A 22,177-nucleotide genomic window follows, 5' to 3' on the forward strand; every position below is an offset into this window, starting at 1 on the left:
CATATTTCCTCAAAAAAAGCACAAGTCCCTAAGTCCTGGAATAGTCCTTAGTAGTCAATACTGAAGCACGTAGGACATTCTTTTATAAGACAATAGCGTTTTTTTCGGCTATTCTGCCATTGCTCGTCTCAATATCAATGACATGCACACATATTGGTGCATGCAGGTAGTTCATAGAATAAGTAAAAATAAAATGGTGTGATACTACGATCTGGGGGGTCAGGTTCGTGCACTCAATCGGCGAGAAATGTATTTACAGTTAGAGGATTCCATTTCATATGATGCAATTCTGAAAAATGCAATATTTTGAAGCATTCCTGCAGTGTTATACTTATAAAGAACACCACTTTCTCTCATGCAGCAGTCAAGCAGTTGCTGCATGGAGGGAATAATCAATTCTCAAGCCATTGATGTCAAGCAATCAAGTGTTCAGGCACCTGCTACAGTAGCTCTTAAGAAGCTTTTTAAGCAATTTCGTAAGAGATTGTTCAGGAAACAGATGCATGAAAAGAAATATCTTTCGTAAGATACATCTTTAGAGTCTTCCAACTCTGAATACTGATACATTTAAAACATTAGCCAAGACTGTCAGTCAGATCAGTGCCAATATCTATTTTTAACAAATATCGATATGTTGAGAGATATATCTCCATTTGGTACCAGATCTACTCACATCAACTATTGAATAAGTAATGGAGTGTTTGCGTGTTGGGTGTCCTACAGTATGTGTTTTCCAGTATTTAAGAACTTCAGAAAGAATGACAAATCACAATAATGAAAAACTGAACTCAAGACAACATGCTGTAGAGCAGTCAATGAGAACTTGTGTCAAGGGCTGCATAGGATATACTCCAAAACCATTAGTGCAACCCACAGCCCCAAGGAAGGGTTGAAGGAAAGATGTTAAACTGAAAATAATTACAACAAAGGTCTGTAATTTAATACCACTTTATTCATTTAGGCTACTTCTAAGTACAAAAAGATGGCCTCACCAAAACCCATCATTCAGAGAAATGAAAACAAAAAAGAGGCACAATACATGTTTACAGAATGTTTTACACATGGAGAAATATATTGTTAAGCTAGACTCTTAGTGACCTTTAAAAACAAGTTAATATTTTAGCATCTAAACCAGCATCTGTTTGAAGTCACCCATCTCAGACAGGTTGGTTCAAATGAACACTTGTGCTTGGTTTCACTCAAAAGGCACACGCACACCATCAGGAAACCTCAGCAACGCATGTCACTGTCCTGTTAAGAGGGCGGCTGTTATACTACGCCAGTGTTTCCATGGAATAACTGCATTCCTGCATGTTTGCCTTAATACTACAAAACAAAATATATATATTTCTTTACATATAACGATTACAATAAAAGGACAGAAATGACTTAAATAGCTACATATCTTTAAATCAATTGTTCTTCGAAAAAATACCTTTTACTATTCTCTGTACATTCGTTACGCACAGCGTAATGTCTGTCTTGTAGTTGCCTATATAGAAAAGAAAAAAAAAAAAAACTGTATAGTGAATGGTGTTCCTACATTATGCAGGCACCTGTGTGTTTCAATGTCAATCAAGTGCTCCCTACCCATTACTAGCTAAGCGAACATGCGATGGCCTCCACATGAAGGGTCCTTCCCCTCGAAGCAAGTCAGATCCCATAACTCACCAATCAGCCTTAGCTTACAAAAAGCTACGGCACTTTAGGAGATGTATTACTGAGACCACCATTGCAGAACTCCTTCTGAATGACCATTAGTGACCCCTGACCACCACGTCTTAGCTAAAATGGACAGATGGAATGTGTGAGTGGTGGCCGCTACCAAGAGGATAGGTCCCCTGCACTGCGGTGACAGCATTTTAGTCAGCTTGGTCTCCAAAAAGCACAGATTCATACTTCAGAAAAATATAACACAAATTAGGCCCCCTTTTGCAGGAATGTGTGAAATCTGGGCACAATGCATTTGCACAAGTAACAGTCAAAAAGTGTAATTAATGGGAAAAGACACTCATCAGTTTTAAAAAGTCTTTACCATAACATTGTGACCAATATATAAATTCCACCAAAGAATTTTATATTATGACAGATACAGGGGAAAAAATGCATATTGGGTGCATATAAAAACAAATAAAATCAAGCGAGAGTAACACGTCTGTAAAAGTTAATGTGGGTAAAATCTACAATATATTCATTCTATGTTAAAGGCCAAAACAAAACATACGTCTGACCGCAATATGATTGAATCTGTTAATGTAAAATATACAGTATTTTCTAAAGCACACTATGAAAGGTGTGTAATCTAAATTGCGATGTTCTGATCACTCATAACTGAAGTGTGTGTATTCAATGAGATATAACCCTTGATTGTCCTGTACCACAGATTACTGATATGTAAAACAGTAATAAAAAGGCCTGTCCAAGGAAAGTGTTTGATGCTGCATGTCACCTTAATGAATATTGAGTTAAAATATATACACATTTTTTCTGTGCAACTGTACCAGCAGTGAGAATATCTAGGAGTTACGTACAAAAGAACAAAACATCCAAAATAGGACGTTAACAGTTTAAGAACTGAAAATCTTGACATTAATAGACACCAGCTATTTAAACATGCATTTGTAAAGCACAATTTTATGGTTTAAAACCTCATCTTGAACCTTGAAGTGCTAACGCAACATAAAAGTAGAAAAAAAATTAAATGCCCTTTACAAAAAAAAAAAAAAAATTAAGTTATATATAAAAAAAAAAGTTCAGCGGAGAGTTCAGCCATCTCAGCACGGAGAAGACATGACACCCCCTTCATGTTATTGGCCATTCGCTCATTGTAGCTTTAAGGAAGAGACACGCAGTGGAAAAAACGCCAGAATGTGTGTACCCACACACACACACACACACACACACACACACACACACACACACACACACACACACACACACACACACAAATTACAAAGCTGACCTGCACCTTTTGAACCCACAAAATTTTAGTGCAAATCTCATCTGGCCATTTTCAAGTTAAAAACCATGGGGAACAATGTAAAGCACAATGGACAGCAGACCAGAAGGCAAAAAGAACATGACCATGCGTACCCCAGGATGACATTTTTCTTTGGTAATGTTGGCAAATGGGTAGAGAGCCAATCTGACCTTTAAATGAAGAAAAAAAAACAAACAGTCCAGGCCATCTCAAACCACAAACGCCAAACAAGTATGATTCATAGTAATATTTAACAGTTATAGGGGGGAAAATGGCCATTTTTCTACCCAGTGTGTAGAAGAACACACACTTGCATTGTTCTAAGATCAGGAAAACCACGCAGGGTTTTAGACAGAGGTGGGGGTTGTAAGACCTTACTCAGGAAACCATAGAAGGGGAGTGGTTTCGGGCATTATCGAACCCATGGCCAGGTGTCTCAGCAGGGCCAGAGACGCTGCCCTTAGCCTTGATCTGCAGCCAGGCCTCACCAAGCGCTTTGGCAAAGTGGTCGTCCACAGAGCCTGTGATGGACACCGAGTTCACCAGCTCGGGCTCCTTGTAGTTCCTCCCCAGGCTGCGGCGGAAGTGTTCTTCAATCACGGGGTCACAGGGTGTGTCCACTGCCAGACAAGTAATTAGAATTAACTATATTCAGTACTAGGAAAACAAAACTGAAAACAAACGGAAATGCAGTACTTATTTCTACACTGCAGAACCAATTTGCTATGTTACATATAGTACTAGGCTAATAATCTGCAGTTCACATAAATAACTAGGGAAAAAAGCAGTTAAATCCTTCACTTAAAATACTTAATCCTCTCTTTGTTTCTGGTTAAAAAAAACTGCTTTTCTTTCACAGAAAGGAAAAAGCTTTTCTCATGACCTTTGCCAGGTCATATCACCCTAAGGAGAACTATGCCAGACTCTGCTTTTATCCCAGATGTCAGACACCCTTAACACCTTAAGTGGTGGAAGGACCTCCAAGTAATAAAGGGTGGGTGGGTGTACTTGGCCATTTTTTAGATGTATTTAAAACTGAGAGGTAATCTCTTCTGGTGTACAACTGTACCCATAACATGTAGAGAGACTGCACTACAGCACCATCTGTCAGAGGCTTAAATCAGAAACAGCCACTCTATAAGCACACTCTGGAGTTACGTATGCTTTAAGAGCACCCTAACGTGTGCCAAAAGCCAAGCAAAGAGTCTTGTGCAACTGAATAACAGGAAATGGGGAGGTCTGGCGTTAGTGGGGTCATGCTCAGAAGCTTACAGCCAGCAGGCTTCCTGTAGCTGGAGACGCAGCCGCGGTGGGACAAAGGGCAGTGAGACAGGTTGCAGTTGCGATTGTTGGCAGATGCACAGGTGATCACAGAGGGGCGGTTCTGAAACATAAACCCAACCAGACTACTCAGAGACCCTCACATTTTCATGGAACATACAGCAACTCAACAGGACCAAGCTCAGGGTAAAACCTTAAAAAATAATAAGATTTTGTCAAAAAAACCACAAGCTACATTCTTCAATATAAAGGCATACAGGGGAACCTATATTTAGGGGGCGGATTGCAACAGTGGGATACTAGTGAGATTACAAGTGAGAAAATAGCTGTTCCTACCACTGAGCCCCAGTGTCAACGTAACGTGGTCAATACTGCATTACCTGCTGGCGTTCCACAGGGCTGGCAGCTGGAGACACGGAAAGGGTGCTGGTGGCATCCACGCTGTTTTTGGTGAGTGCCAACGGCTGCTCCATGGCCAGGATGGGCATTGGAGAGTAGATAAGACTGCCATGAAGGCGCACAGTGGGGATGGATCCGCGTTCACCGGGGCTCCCACTCTGATCGCGGCGGTCTTGCCGGTACTGTCCACTGATAGTCTTATCTCTGTAACACAAGGTGCAAATTAGCTTCAAACCACAGGAAAGTACCTCTATACCCTGTAAATCATCATCTCTCTAACCACAGAGTGCAGAGGGTAAAGGGTGAAGAGAGTTCAGCCTCTAAATCACTCACACAATGATACTTCTTGACAAAACATAAAAAAGCAATACCTTATGAAACAGAAATCCACATAATTAAAGTGAAATGTCAAGGGAAGCACTTCATTTGAGCTGCAATGTTATGGATGGTGCTCAAAGAACAGGAATATCTGGCTTAGTGCACCAGCTACAAATCTAGAGTCTATGATCCTGAGAGCTTTGGGAGAGATACACCACTATTAAAATTCAGAAGGGTCTGTGACCCATTCAAGTGAATGAATAAGATTTAATCATGTGTCAACAAATGAGGAAATGGTTATACATTAAAAATTATGTTGATGATGATGATCGTCGTTATCATCATCATCATCATCATCATCATTATCACCACCACCACCACCACCACCACCACCACCACCACCTCATGCAGGACCACTCAAAGTGAGCAGGCCAGAGTGACATCCTCCAAAGTGGAAGGATGCAACAAGATCAAGCAGCTTAGGGATACAGACAGAGCAAATAAAACAGCTTGCTTGTTCACCATTAGCCAGCTTCACCTCATTTTCCTGTCAGGTCTGCAGTAGCTCTACTCAAACATGTGACATCTCATGTTTTTAATACACAGCTCAATATTTTAACTAGATGTTGTCGGAATGACAAACATTTCCCAGAAGGCCCTGCCATCTAATCACTACTCCTCCAATACTCCGCAATCTCCATAATCTCAAGCCCCCATACAAACTTTGCCCACTTGTCAAATAGAAAAAAATACAAAGAATCCTAGCACTGTTACTTCAATCTTGGCATGTTTTCGTTTCAAAATGAAACCAGCTGCATATTACAAAAACATCACATGGATGACAAAGTGGCAATAAGATCGATCAAATACTTTTTTGAGTTAAAATGTTCAAAAGGTCAAGTGGCTTCTGAAGTTACCCTTCCCTTTGCTGCCACTAAGATTTGTCTCAAAATTTCAACACTTCCAGATCTTCACTTATACAAGGAGTCGGCAAAATTTGAAAAAGAACCATAAAATACCATAAAAATTTTACATATCTTAGTTATAACACTAATGAGGAAGTGTCCGCAGTAAGCTAGTATTGCCAGACTAGGAACAGCTGAATCACACAATGCAGAAAAAGACCTAGTGGTCATGAATATACTCTTTCAGCTGTTTCTCAGTCTGGTTCCGCAGCAAGCCTGCATTCCCATGCCATAATATTTATTGCCATTTTTGTGCCCATTTGGTCAAGTTTGTCATCCTGAAAATTCCCACAGGAACAAAATTTAAGAAACATGCTGCCAAACCCTCCAACCGGCAACATCAGGCCTTCATGTGAAAAATGCAATAGATGCAGAAACCCAGCTCTTTTCCTGCCCATCCAAATCCTGCCTCATTTCCCTGGAGGTCCTCCAGTAATTAGCTGCTAAAGACATGCTTAAATATGATAACCCAGGGAAAGATGAGAAAGCGGGACTGAGCTCCTGCTAGAGACTGTTTATGCCGGGGATGTGCAATGCAGAGGATGAGAAGGGCTGCAGCAGCCATGTTTATTGTCTGCAATTACCAATTTCGTGAAGAGGTAGAATCTTTGACGTGGGTCTCCGGTTTACAAGAAAGCCTTGCCCTAAAAGCATAAATCAACTGCAGATAAAAGGAGGCCACCATCTGTTTTAGAAGAGAAAAAGGGCTGGGGGGGGGCAAGAAACCAGCCACACATTACTTTAGTACCAACATCAGTGCCAAAAAAGCATGAAGGCTGCCCTGCATCCTCTCACAATATGGTCTGCGGCCACTTCTCTTTGGCAAGCGCCCTGATTTGGAGGGGGGAGAAATCTGGGCAGAATCACAATACCCTTCACAGTAAAGGTCCGCCATTTGTCTATTCAGCAGCCTTGCAAGACTCATTGAATGGTCAAGCTCATTCAACACGCACAGATTCTCAGGTTTTGAGCATATCATTTGATTTTTCCTTCTGCATCTCCCCCCACCCCACCCTGCATAACTGCAATCTGCAATTTGTAGCAGCTTGTAATAGTTATAGAGCAATCCCCTCTTTTTAGAACGGGAACAAATCACGCACTACGAATTATACAAAGCCATAAATTACTTACTTTGATTTGAGAGCTGGTTTTAGCTTCAAATTTATTTTATACAAGTTTTCTCCTGAAATTAAGGGGCAGAACATTACCAAGATGAGTACATATGGGGAGACAGAAGGTTTTGTCACAAAAAGTCTTCCCAAAAGGAGAAACAAAAGCCAAACAGTACAAGGATGCAGGCTTTAACAAGCATAAATACTTCAAGCAACTTGAAGGGAAATCAGAACCAGAATCCTAACCTACTTTATTACGCAGGTACAACTGCAAGTACTAGGAATTTATGCTTTCTAATAAATTTGCAATTTAGAACCTCAGTAAGATGAAAGAGATTGAGCCTCGTCAAAAAACTATGCAAAATTCTCAACTGTAATTCTCAACTATTTCACAGGGTGTGATCTAACAAAATTAAACGCACATTTCTCTCACTTGTTCCCAATTCAGACTACAAGTTCAAGGTTAAGCAATAAGCATGCAGCAGAGTTACCAATTATCCCAATAGAATATTAGTAGGACTACATTTTCGGTCTCCAAAAGTAAAAGTTTGTCCCTGCCTATATTAAACGTTAAATATGTTTGAGCCACAAAGATAAATAGCAGCAGGGTGTATGGGAGGAATTAAGGGCTGTAAGGAAACATGCACAGGACACGAAACGTGTCCTATAATGGAAATCACATTTACCCAAGTTTCTGGCATTCAGTTATTATTGGCTAAAGATAGATGTTGAAGGAGAATCATTATTGTTAACAATAAATATTAGACCTTCTTTTAATTTAACAAGGTGCACAATCATTTATACCAGCTTTCACCTTTCAACCCATGGATCATTCATTATTTTTTCCCATACAAGAATAAAAACACTGTAAATTCCTTATTCTGCCAGCCTACAAAGAAGTGAGCAGTCAGATCATGACAGCAACAGGCTGCAGATAGTGATGTGGATTCTTGAAATATTTTCAAAAGGTTTAAATGTCAACTGAGATCAATGCTATTTATTTCATATCTATATACAATTAGCTTGGTCTGTGTTGTTCACTGTAAGAGACCACAGACTACATACATGTTAGTACTCTTTCACTGCATGCAATGAGGCTGGGTGATATGATGATATGATCAGTAATAGACAATACCAGAGAAATGATCCAGTGTCGATATCTGACAGCTAACCAGAAATAGTCTTAGGCTACGCACAAAGCAAGGCAAGGATTATATATAAATTTTTTCCCCTTTTCTGTCTTTCTCACTATTAAGGGTTTAAATCTTTGGCCCCAAGGTGATTCGGTTATTGAGGGAATGATCTGATGCACCAGAAATCTTTCATTTCATGCAGTAACAGTGTGTTCGCCATTAAGCTTGTTGGGGAGCTTGAAGTTGTCATATCACCAACTTCTATCATCCAGCCAGCAATCAGCTGTTCAAATGCAACTTCCTGGTGGGAATTCCAAGCTTTCCAACTTATATGGATGGTCAAACAATAGATTATGAATGACTAAAAACATGGACTTCAGTATTACCAAAATCTCTTTATGGTTGCTAGGTTTTATTGGTAGTATGGCAGCCCCCTATACTATACCCCTATAATTTCTCAGAGACAGATCCTTTAGTTACTATTTTGTATTAGTAACATGTCTTTCATTTGTCTGTTGTTGAGGGGGAGGTCAGTAATTAGTGCATGTGCCTGTTTAGATTGATGTAAGGAATAATTAAAATGTTACTACCACTTGGAATGAAATTGAATATTGCCCCACTTTCATTTTCATAAATAAAATTTCCTCTAATAAAAATGCATTATCACTGGCATCTTTATGTTTTGATCTGCACAGGCAATTTACAAATTCAGCTCAAAGTGTAAGAATAAGCAAACAAAAAAGTTTTATATTTGGTCAACTTAATTTTTTATGCAAATACATTAAAACACAGTAGCAGTCTACCACATGTGTTCTTGAAACCTACGATTTCACAACATGAAATACCGTGCTACACATTTGTAGCCCACGCAGGCACTGCACACATAAAGGAACTGCAACAGTGCGGCACTAAGAGGGCGGGTACCCAAAAAAAAAAAAAAACCCTGCATTTTGCTTCCATTTGGCCTGAGGCCCTTCTGGAAACATTTCCCAGCTCCAGTTGGAGCCAATAACTATGGCAAGGGTGGTCTGAAGCGGGGCAGGGGGGTGGAGAGGGTGTGCTTGTGAGTGAGCTTCCTGGAAAAAAAGGTGGGGGGGACGGGGGACTCTAGGGGATGGAAAAGTTCCTCAGTGCCAGACGAGAGCAGTGCTACACAGGGTTTGTTCGTGGCCAAAAAAAAAACCGAGGGGAGAGAGAAACCCCACACACACACACACACACACACACACACACACGTCTCGTGTGTCAGAGTGTCAAACCCAGCAAAGTCAAATATAATGTGGACATTTTAAATTGTTCAATAGAGCTAGAGATGTATAACACTAAAACTTAAATTTGATGGGACAGTCATTACTCCTGGAACCGGGGTTAAAATTCTGACTGCACTCTTACTCCAATTCAGTGGCTGTATACTATGATTCATTTCCAGGTGCTTACCTCTTCACAGAACTTCCAAACTACAAAACAAAACCGCAAGCCCCTTCAGTTCCTCCTGGCCTTCAGATCTTTTTCCAACATTAGCGGTTGTGAGAGTGCCTCAGTTGTGGGAGGTAGCCCCCATCACCAGCTGTTGAAGCCCCACAAGGGAGGGGTGCATAAGTGAACCCAACCAAACCACACAGCCCTGAAGGGTCAGGTGTCCACTACAAAGCCAAAAACAGCTGGGTGAAGAGACTTCTCTCTGAACCTCAGCGCAATCTGAGCAGACCTGACATTTTTTTGTGCATTTAATGACCATGGTGGAAAAAATTGCCATGAAAGTAGCAGTGACTTTAACAGTCACATATTATAAGCTGTGTTTAACTGACAGCTAAAACATTCATCCATGCGGAGGTGCCAACATGTTCAATGTAGTACTAGCAAGAACAGGAATAAAATCAACAGTACACATACACATCTGCCTACGCATGAAAATTGCTTGTTCTTCACATACTACTTGGGCGAGAAAAAAAAAAAGTCAAGAATTTTACTCTTTTTTTTTTTAAATAAACAAAAGCTGCTGTGTAGAAGCGTCACCATGGTAACATACTCAGCAGGGCTGCTCGATTCTGAAAAAAATGTGAATCGCGATTCTTTTGCTTAAAATTGAGATCACAATTCTCTGTAATGATTTTTTTCTCTTAAATTTGAGTGTTTATTGCAAAAGGAAACACAACAAAACATGATTGTGTGAAACATGTGACTGATCCAGGATGGCATATGAACTTCAGACAACAGAAAGGAAACACTCAATTAGCCATTCAAGTAGGGTAAAGCCATACCAAAGGTTCCGGTACCAAAAGCACCAATGGGGTACTTTTTCTGGTGCTTTGGCACTTTAGGGTGGGACTTGAAATGCTTTCTTTGTTGAACAATTAAAGAAATAGCTTGCCTCTGAAACACATTATAACCACCGTCTCAAAAAGACAGTTGCGAACTGAGAAAACAATGATAAACTAGGTAAATAAATAAAACAATAACTATAATAACAACAATAACAACAACAATAATAATAATAATAATAATAATATAGGGTGTCTGGACAAATGAGGCTACCCAAGCTTCAACTGCGATCTGGCTGATAGATCAGGACAGCATAAAAAGAAATGAAGTATTTTGTGTAATATACTAGGACAGCATGGTATTTGAATATAACCAATCTAGGAGTAATTTAAACAGCAAGGATGAAAATGATTACGATTATCTCGGAGAACACATGCAGAGCTCATGCAAAGGCAGCAGAGGTAAGGTTTAAACTCTTCTTTAAACATATACTAGATAACCTTGAAAATGAATAATAATTAAAATTGTAAAAAACTCCCCCCCCCAATGACAGAGTAAAAATGTTTAACAAAACTTAAACTCCCTGCGGTATAATGTCTGAATACAGAATTTAAAGTAAGAAAAAGCCTTATCTTAATCTAGCTAATGCGTGAAGTGAGAATTGCACATGCACAACAGGTGATGTTTGTATTAATATTGCACATCGGCCAGCCCTGTAATATACAGCAATTCGTGGAATACAGTACAAATTAATATACAAATTTCAGTGCCAGGACCGTATTTACGGCAGTGAAAATCCAACAACTTGAAGTACTATATTTTTGGTACTTTCTTGAAGTACCAAAAGTTATGTGCCTGGTGCAGTGGAAAAGCGACCATTAAAGAGAACACCATACACCAGAGATAGCCAATCTTATCCGCAAAGGGCCGCTGTATATGCAGGTTTTTGAGATAACCTTTAGGTCAGCTGGTCAAACCCAGGTGTGAGGAGACTTCAGCCAATCAGTCTTCTAATTAGTAATATAACTAGGGAGTTGCAGCGTACATACCGGCCCTTTGCGGATAAGATTGGCCACCCCTGCCATACACCATGACATAAGGTGGCATGTTATTATTACCATATTGAGTTTATATTATACACACACACACACACACACACACACACACACACACAATATCCATCCATTTCAGATCTGCATATACTCTCTGAGCAAATCATAATCATTTCCGTCTTTTTCATTTGTCGGCACAACTTATGGCAACACCAACTTATTTGACAGACTTATTGGTAGATAAGTTCTGGTTTGCTATAGTATTTTGGGTTCATTTTCAACTTTTTCACAGCATTCATCAATATTTCACAATATTTATCACAATAAAAATAAAATAAAATCACACCACGGTATTTGAAATTTCTCCAATATTGTGCAGCTGTACGCTCAACAATTTCATGCATGTATTGCATTCATGCAAAAATAAAGCCGAATGATAATCTACTTATTCTGTGCAGTTAATTCTCCAGGGACACGGTTACACTGCCAAAAGCAGAGAACATGATTAACATGTCAGAAATACAGATGCTCCTCTACTTACATACTTCCAGACATACGAACAAATTGTGTTTGTTGGGCTCCCGTTTCCTGTCCGCAAAGAATGTTCCCAAACTATTCAAGCCATCAGAACCCTTCAGTCAATTCGGTTGGACCTAAACTGTAAACTTCAACAATGACGATTTGAACCCGATTACAGCACCTCATTGACTGATAATACAACAAGCGTCTTGAGCAAAAGGACCCTGACAGCAGATTCCTGATGCATTGGACTGGGTGCCTTGACCGGCAACCTAACAGGGCCTTATGACCACAGAGGTCCCATGTTAAGTGGAATGCACACTGTCAGCTGCTTCTCCAAGACTCAGCACAACATGCAGTTCATATTGGCTCAAAAACTGTCCAATCATCATTCTCGCTGCTATGTCAGCCTCCAGAGGGATAAAGTGCTGTTGGCTGATGCCCATTTATTTCCTTCCTTCATTAGAAGGAATTGCATTTATCTTCCAAGTACCATCAGAGCCTTCTCAGTTTCAACAGCCACCATGCCGTCTATGTTCATATTTCGAAAGCAGTTACATTGCAGGGGTAAGCTAAGCACCCTCAGCCCTTTGAGGGAAATACCAGCTCTTGCCAAGGGATTCCTAACCTTTTCTGCTGAAGAAGTTAAGACTTCCTTTACCACTTGCCTGGTAACCATATCCTGCTGTATTAAAGGGGAAATAGGAAATTTCACTGTAAAAATTTTAAAGAAGGCTTCACTTAAATCAAGACACTTAACAAGGCCAAATCAGCCTCAAATCAGACCACCTACACCCAACAGCAGGGAATCCACTGAAAACTGCATGGCCGCATCTGTCCAATTAGCATCCACCTGGCTTGAAATGGCAAGTCGCCCACTTCCGTGTCTCAAAGATGACAAAAGGTGGATTAGGAGAATGTACCCATTAAGAGATACCAGATCAAACAGTACTGGGAACTGAAGCCTACTCTGGACAAAAATGTACTAATTCTAGTAAATGATGCACAGATGAATGGTATGAAAAACTTCAAACAACCAAGCTACACACATTAGGACTCACTCAGGAGGCCGTCACAATGAGGTGTTACAGGACACACTTACATCTGAGCTGCAAACAGACGGCTCATCTTGGAAACATGCTCGCTCTCAGCGTTGTCGTTTAGCTGGTCTCCACTGTACTTCCTCTTGCCAGGACTGATGGGAGGGGGTCCAGTACGGTGGCTGCTGATGAAGGCAGACATGGATTGCATTCTGAGTTCTCCCCTCAGATCTTCACCTGCAAGCCAATTATCACCCCTGTTAAGTGGCATCCACAACAAGTCCACTGTTTCTGTTCTAAAAGGTGAAAAACACCATGTTTGGCTTGTACCACAACAGCCAGAAAGAAAAGTACCATGGTGTCCCATAATGTAGCTAGTAAATTAACATTTTAGGGTTTAATATTAGTTTACTTTAGTCATTTTAGTGAGATCTGCAGAGCAGCGTCATTTACATAAAATAAAAAGTTAATATTAAATACACAGAAGATACTATCATATAAGACAAATGCAAAACTCCAACACCATCTTTAGGAGCCAGTGCATTAGAAAGGTGCCAGTCCAAATACTCAACTTATAGTACAATGCAATGTAATTGTAACATTACATGACATAATATAATAAATATCAACCAACCATTGCAGGGTGCACACTCAGTCACAAATAGTCAATTTAGCCACTCTAATGCACTTCAGGTGTATGTTTTTGGATATCAGAAGGAAATCTGATGAATCATTTGAAAAGTTTTGCACAGAAAGGATGCAACATGCAAAAGCCACACAGACAAAGTAGCGGTATGCGCAATTGTGCAGTGTTAATATCGACATGGCTTTTCATGCAGTTGCAATTGTCACACTGCAAGGCGATAGTCTGCTGGGTTCAAACCATCAATAAATTGCACTAAAACATTTTAACTTGGCTAGGGGAAACAACTTAGCAACAACATAAATCTTATGTGAAATTAAACAAAAATTAGTGAAGAGGAGAAAAGTGAGAAAGAACTGGTCATAAAAAGTAATTCATCTTCTGAATATGGAAATATTTTGGATTGCATAGAGTCAATTTTGAGTAATTGCATGTGATTTGTCTGCACTGCTCTGTGTCTGTTGGCACACCTAACGGCAACATCACCAACTTATCTGACAAACTCTGTTTGTAGATAACACTGTTTAACAAAATTTGTCTGACCTTTTGTCCCAAAATGCAGAATAGGTGACCCCCATAGTATTTGTTGAGCTGATTTCAGATATACTTTTAGATTTTCTCTATCACGCAAGGATTTTGAGCGACACCAAGTTAAAGTTTAAACAATAACGTTCATTTACAATGCACGGTGGCAAAAAGCTAACCCAGTAAAAGTTAGGAGTTTAGGTTTTTCTGCTGTATTTTGCCTCGGTGACATCCCTCTTAAGGATCCAACAACAGACAGCTAACATACTTGAGCTCCACCTGCTTTGGTACCGTTTTTCCATTTGGGAAATATCCTAATGGAACCGTTCACCATGCTCATCGCTGATAGCTACAAGGTTGGCTGGGAAGAAATCCAAATGTGAGTGTAAGAAATGTATCTTTAGCGACATATTACACCCCAAAGTCATGTACGACTTCAACAAATCAACTATTTCTTGGTAGCTGACTGCTTTATGATTTCCTAAGAAGTTCTGACAAACGCTCTTGAAAGACTCCCATGCAGCCTTTTCAGTTGGGTTCAACTGACAATCAAAATTCTGATCTCTAATTTGAGGTCCTACAAAGATCCCTTCCTTGATTTTTGCATTAATGATCCGGGAAAATTTCCGTCTTAAGTACGTAAATCCAAATCCACTTTGATCCATCGCTTTGTTAAAGTTCTTCATTAGACCAAGCTTTATATGGAGTGGAGGGAGAAAGATTTTTTTGTCAGATCAACAAGTGGAGTTTTAACAACATTCTTGTTCCCTGGAGTTAGTGATGTTCGCTGTGGCCACTGTTTCTTAATGTAACGATTTATGCGGTCTCTGCTATCCCACACACAAAGGGAACATCAATATTTTGTGTATCCAAGTTGTGGTCCTTAACAAGAGAGCAATGACCTTCAAGTCACCACAGATATCCCATTTGTATTCTTCATATTTGATTTTCTCCAGCAGTAGTTTCATGCTCTAATATGTTTCTTTCATAACGGCAGCGTGAGCTAACGGAATTGATGGGAATTTATTTCCATTGCGAAGAAGTACAGCCTTCAAGCTTACTTTTGAAGAATCGATGAATACACACCACTCATCTGTTTCATACTTCTGACCAAGGGCATCCATAATGAAAGAAACATCATTGCAAAAAACAAGTCCATCGTCAAGAGAAAAGAAATCCTTGAAGTCATATTGTCTCTCTCTAAAAAAAAAAAAAACATACTTTCGTTTCTTTGTCGAGTAGATTCCAGTCCTTTAATCGCGAGCCGAAAAGTTCTGCTTGCCCTTTAGATAGATTCAAATTATGGACAAGGTCACAGATCTCCTTGTGTAATTTATTGGTGTTCAGAAGAACAGGAAGCTTCAAAGGTTGCATCAAGTCCCACACAATTGTCGTCATGGTTCTACCAGATCTCGTTCTTGCTTATCATCACTAAGTAAATTTTCCGGAGGCTGTGGTACAAGTAGTTTATTGCTACGAGGCACAGGCCTGATGGCAGATGGTAAATTAGGGTACATAACAGTGTGCTTTGATTTAGAGGTGATGCCTTTGATGTTGGTTAGACAAAAGTAGCAAATCGGTAGAATGATCTTTTGGCTCTCACCATATCATTGGAACAGCAAAATTGTGACCCATCACTATGAAATGAGTCTTATGGGTGAAATTCTACCAGTGCGACTTTAGACTCATTTCGTGGCAACGGGTCACAATTCATGTGCTGAGAGTTCTTAGACCATCCTTTGAGGAGTCTGACACAAGTGACACAAACAAACTGACAGGCCCAATGTTTATCTTGATCCCCAACTTTGCATCCAAAGTATAGTTCATAACACTTCTTAATGAGTGGAGTAAATCCACGCTTTTGACTTTTGAATGTTACCTCGCTACAAATGTAACAAAGACAGTCTGGAAGATTAACACAGTCTCTAGGTAAAACTTGTAAAACTTGGTATTTATAACACTGCAAACTGCAATACATCTATCGCCAAACAACATAAAACTACAAAACATCGACCAGTATTTGAGTGTCACAAACGATCTCTGACGACTGCAACTGACTAAGATTTGATGACTCAGGCATAGAGGAAGCAATCCCTAAGATGACTCAGGCGCTGACTCAGGTGCAACTATAATAATTTATTCACTGACTGATGGACTATGATTAATCAAATATAAAAACTATAATTTATGATCCCCAGAAAGTAAACATAGAATCTTGCTCCACTTTGGCCAATCAGCATTTTCTGTAAAAGTGTAGCATTAAATGTCAAGAATCAAGATTGAGTTAAAAAGGGCACAACTTCAAAAGTAAGGGTGATGGAGAAATTGAGACCATTTTTTAAATCAGCATGCAAAAATACATATAACCCACCCCAAAGTGCCTATGGGACAAAAACCACTGCTTGCCAGTGTAATTAATTGTACAGCCAAATAAATATAATTATGTACCATATTATGTAGAATGATGCAGCTAAGCGAATGGACTAACCTTCACCTTAGCAGGAATAATTTTGACATAAAGGAATCATAGAAAGTAAAATTTAGCCAAAGGAAATTTAAGTCTAAGTGATGACAAAGCCAGGCTAGGGTACTACGAGAGGCTAAATGCCAAGTATCTCACATTATTGGATGAGTCTGTCAAACTCAAATGTCTTCCTTTAAGATTTCTGCTTTGCAAAACTGACATTTTCTTTCACTCTTAATGTGAAGTGCTTCCACATGACTGATGCTTCTGCTCTTTATTTGGACCCTCATTTTGTGTGCACAGTCGAAAAGGAAAAATTTTAATCAATGCTTGTTAACAACCAAGTAATAGAGTTTAATCAGGTAATTGGGATACCTCTATAGGAGAACTTAAAGATGAACAGCAAAGATGCCCAAGACTTCTAGATAATGACAACTACTTTTTACAAAAAGATTTAACACTGATGTAATCAGTTAAGCTGACTGGTTGTTATACTAATTTGGGCAAACAGTGGTAACAGTTGGGCAGGAGGAAACACAGCAGGACACCATGCTAAGACCAGAGGAAATGCCAGTGAAATCAAAAACATAAGACACCAGACAGACTGATTTATCAAATGCTTGCCAATTGTCAGATCTACAAAAGGCATGGAAAGGCAAGTTGCATCTCAAATTTACAATGATAGAATGGGGAGCACACAAAACTACAGCTACTCAGGAGGATGTACTGACAACCTAGCGGGGTCTTGATGTTTGGTGGAGATGCTCAGATATGAATATAGCTGAACCTCTCTCTGAGTATAGCAACCATATATCTCCCTTATTCTCCACATAGATTTCAAATTCAGTTAAAACTGCTGTCAAAATTTGTATTTGAACCATAATCAGAAAACCATTATTAGGCAATTTCCTCAGGGATAATAAAAAAAATTCTGATTCCGATTCAGTTACAAACACATTCACATAATGATATACGCATTATAGCTGTACAATGCTCATGTTTCAGTGAGATTTTGGGAACAATTGCAACTGGATCTCCAGAAGAGCTTATAAATTAACTCTACTAATTTAAAATTTCTGTTTTTTCTGCTTCAGCAAAAGTGAAATTCTAAGGCTCTGTTAGTATCATATATAGTGTGTACACACACACACACACACACACACACACACACACACACACACACACACACACACACACACACACACACACACACACACACACACACACACACACACACACACACACACACACTTCCATAATGATGAATGGGGCCAATACAAGAACACTCAAGCTTCTCTGAATCATTGGTCAAGCTCTTCATTAAAAAGAGTCAGAGGGGTGTACTACAAAGCGCGATTACTGGCTTAATTTACTGGTTTAAGATCTCTTGAGGCTTACTTCAGACTTTTGGGTACTATGAATCATAGCTCACTTTTCAAAGGGTCATATTGCCACAGCGAATTACACTGCACACCTAAATTGCTCCAAGCATGTTTAAGTTCAGGTTTTCTGATTAAAACAGGTGGAAGTTCCACCCTTTCACAAAAAATGCAGCTTTATATAAAAGCTGCTGTTTGACTAAATAATAGGGATGAGTGATACCATCGTTTTTTTTTTTTCCTTTTCCCAATACAATACCAAGTAATACCAAAAGGGGGGCACTACTTGGTGTCAGATGAAAATGAAAACCCAGTGGTATTGCCCATGCCTACAATTTAGTCAAAGGATGACCCTTAGTATTTATCTCTAGTTTGTAGTGTTGACACTGCCACTTATGTGAATGCACACAGACTGTGACTACAGCTGTGTCCGAATTCAGGGGCTGCATCCTTCGAAGGACGAGGTCTATGAAGGCATCATGAAGGCATACCGCACCTGAAGGAGCCTTCTAAAAGGGCCGGCCTTGTCGTGCTGCTGTGACATATTCATCTGCAAATGCAGCCTTAGAAGGGTGCAGCCCCTGAATTTGGACACAGCCTAAAAAATCCAGTGTCAACCTAGTGAATTGACAGCCACCATCGCAGCTGATTTCAGCAATCAGGATAACCTCAACAGAGCTGGGTTGACTAATCTCGGAGTATGTAAAACTCAGTTTATAATACACCCCACAGGACCCTATATAACACCCTAGTTCTACTGTCATTCTATTACACTTGTTTCACAATCAACTTCTCACACAGAAAGCTGAGAAAACCATCAGGAAAAAATCCTAACCCGATTTAAATAAATCACAAATGTTAACTTTCATTATTTGAACATGTGCACAAACAAAAAAAAAGTTTGTTTCAAACTCTGACTTGGTCTTCAGCTTGCCTATGCTGTCTAGATGACAAATTAAATTTCAGTTCACTTCATTTTCCCTAAGGTTAATAATTATTAACCACAGTCAGCAAAACAACAGAAATCACTGTGCCATGGAACAGAGGACACAACAGAAGGTCTGTTTCCCTTGGGCCATCACATGCTAGTTTAGGATTTCATCAATGCATCACTGCTTGCTGCAGATGATGGTCAAACAACAGAACATGAAATAAAGTTACCTGATCATATACCCAGTGATTAGCAGCTGCCCTTATTCTGAGCACACACTATATCCAAATTAACATTTGCAGACACAAGAAGTCTTGGCTGAGATCTCTTGGTTCATATGGACTGTAAGAAGTATAGCCATGAACTACCCTGTCACATATTTGCCTGCCGTTTTAATTCCCACGGGGAGAACTAGCATTAAAAGGAAACAAATCAAAACAAAAGGGTAATAGATGAGTATACCTTGCTATCATTCTGCCAAATGTTAACTCCAGATTGTACTCATTCAACAACATATCTAACATACCCATTTCATCAGAGTAGCAAATAAACATAAATCAGTAATACTAATAAAACTGCAAACCTTCAGCATTACTTGTTGAATATTTCAGGTGTGTTTTGAATGTTGTTAACCAGTAATAACAGCTGAAAAGAAGATTTTGAACGACATTTATATATGCGAGCTTTAACTGAAGATAGTTATTCTGCAAATAAAAAGAATAATAAAATAACTGCATTCTGGAATCAAGGGAGTGTTATTAATTTTATAGCATTTTATAGCATAATTTTACCACGGGGTATAACAACCCAAATAATCCACAAAGGTCCTGGTCACGCTGTAGTTTGTCATAAGTAACACCGGTAAGCGATTAGATTAAGCGTGAAGTTAATAGGTAAGACAACCAAGAGGCATCAATAGCATTATACTGTACGTCACATGCATGGCCCTTCCTCAGGGACCAACTTGGCGGCTGTACAATGCACCCCCACTCCTCCAAATTCATCCATCCATCCATCCATCCATCCATCCAAATGAGATCACACAAGATTTTTGACAGCGAATGGCCACGCAACAGGATCCCTTCGGACACTGCATCCTCTTAAAAAAAGAAGAAAAAGCCAAGGACAACTCATCACAACTATAACAGCATAACTACTACTATAGACTAAGCGTTAATCACTATTCCCTCGGCAAATCATAGAAATGATTAGCTGCAAAAGCAAAAGAAAATCTTTTTTGACGCTGTATTAAAATGTTGCTAATTACTGAGTATTTACAGTATTAAACATAACACAACAGAGCTAACATAATAACATGGCAAATTAAATATGTTGGTACTTACAGCTACGAGACTAAATAGATGAGACCCACTCAGAGGGGTCAACCGATATACGACAGAAGAAACTGCTAATAAATCTCTACAAAATGTATTACATTTCGAGGAAATATGTTTAATAGAAGAAAGAAAATTACCTTCATAGCAAAGTAAGCCAATGTTGTTGTTCATTTTGTCCATGTACTGGTAGTTCAACAGATCCATGGTCGTAAGAAGCATTTAATTTTATAGCAGAAAAGATCAGCCGTCTTGCAGAACACCCAGTTAAAGAAAGGGCACGGTTTACCAGATTAATAGATTTACACTTTACAAGATGAAAACCTAAAAAGCAGCCAGCCCGCTACGTAAAGGGCCCCGTGTTTAAACAACCAGTCGAGTTTGACCTTAGTTAGTTATTAAACAGCAGGTTAAACCGCGTCTTTGGGTTTCTTCAAACTTTTAGCGTTAAGCGCTTAATTTTAAACACCGGTTCGGAACAAAAGGGGCCCGCCAGTTGTCCTCCCCACAGTCCGCCGTAAAAGCCCCGTACCGACCCCGACTGCCTCGGCTCCGACTCCTTTGTCAGCCCGTTTCCTCTTTGTAGGTTTGCTGGCGTTCACTGTATTGAACTGGGCATGCTCGCTTTAATCCCTGCGGAGCCTCGAATAACTGGGATTTGTTTCTGCGCGCGCACACACACGCGCACAAAGGCGAACCTTTTTGGTGCGCCGCCACGAGAACATACAGGGGATGGACGAGTCAGGGGAGAGGTGGGGGGACAAGGAGGGGCTAAACTGTAAACTGTTTCACGAGAACAGCGCCGCATGGACCAGCGCAACACCTCCGAGCAACACTTATTAAAAATAAAGATGATCCTAATCATAGGAAAGAATGCGAAACGTTTTCATTTATTTGCAGAATGTACATAAGGTAAATTGTCTATCCCCTCAAATAGTAGAACAAAACAAAACATTGCTGTTTCATGTCAGCGTATGCAAAGCTGCATTTAGATCCTTATTCAATCTAAGTTCCATCCATTGGGGTTACATCATCCAAAGTGAAATCAAAATCTTAATTAACACAACTGATAATAACAAATAATATTGGGAGAGATGTAGACAATTTACACAGGCGTGGCTGAACACCCTATAGCTATAGACCAAGGGTAGGCAACCCTGATCCTGGAGTGCCAATATCCAGCAGGTTTTCTGGCCTACCTGATGAATTACTATTTGTCTGAGATCTGGTGTGATTAATCAGAGACAGGTAGGATGGAAAACCTGCAGGACGCCGGCACTCCAGGATCAGGGTTGCCTTCCCCTGCTACTGACATTGCGTACAAATTGGATACCCATATCAAATATCCGACCAGTGTGTAGTATTAAGCAGTATTACGTCCTCTTTTTGTAACTTTAAAATGCATCAGGTCGGAATTTCTAAATTGCCTGAAATAACCGATATTTCGCTTTGTTTCATGTTGTCGTTTGCTTTCTACAATCGGAGTACTATGTACAAATTTGCGTTATTTTGACTCTTCCCTCCCAGTGTACTCTTTTTTAAAACCCAAAATTTAGTCACATTACGGGGAAATTTCCCGTTGCATTTTAATTACCACTAAATGGCGAGTTGCAAGAGCAAAGAATAGGGAAATGATACCGTACCACCATCTAGTGGTGTATTAACAAACACTTTCAGAAAAAACTAGTGTTGGTTTTGCTTATAAAGCGCTGCACACACAGATAAAATTAAGTCGAATTGATAATTCATATTGTGGCACCGCCAACTAGTAATAACTAATTTTTACGCTGCGCACAGGTTCGTGGATTACGTAAATTACGTACGAATGTTGCATTTAAAT

At 39.7% G+C, this 22,177-nt stretch overlaps 1 protein-coding gene across 1 annotated transcript; it reads right to left on the reverse strand.

Annotated features, from left to right (window-relative positions):
* Positions 1–932: 932 nt before the first annotated feature.
* vgll4a (vestigial-like family member 4a) lies at positions 933–21,013 on the reverse strand. The gene is made up of 5 exons (XM_049016145.1): positions 20,478–21,013; positions 13,124–13,298; positions 4,642–4,864; positions 4,253–4,364; positions 933–3,600 (listed from the first exon to the last, which is right to left on the reverse strand). The coding sequence occupies exons 1-5, from the start codon at positions 20,557–20,559 to the stop codon at positions 3,359–3,361; spliced, it is 834 nt and encodes a 277-aa protein (XP_048872102.1). The 5' UTR covers positions 20,560–21,013; the 3' UTR covers positions 933–3,358.
* Between the last annotated feature and the right edge of the window lie 1,164 nt (positions 21,014–22,177).

The sequence above is a fragment of the Brienomyrus brachyistius genome, chromosome 6, assembly GCF_023856365.1.
Source record: "Brienomyrus brachyistius isolate T26 chromosome 6, BBRACH_0.4, whole genome shotgun sequence".
In the NCBI taxonomy this organism is placed as follows: Eukaryota; Metazoa; Chordata; class Actinopteri; order Osteoglossiformes; family Mormyridae; genus Brienomyrus; species Brienomyrus brachyistius.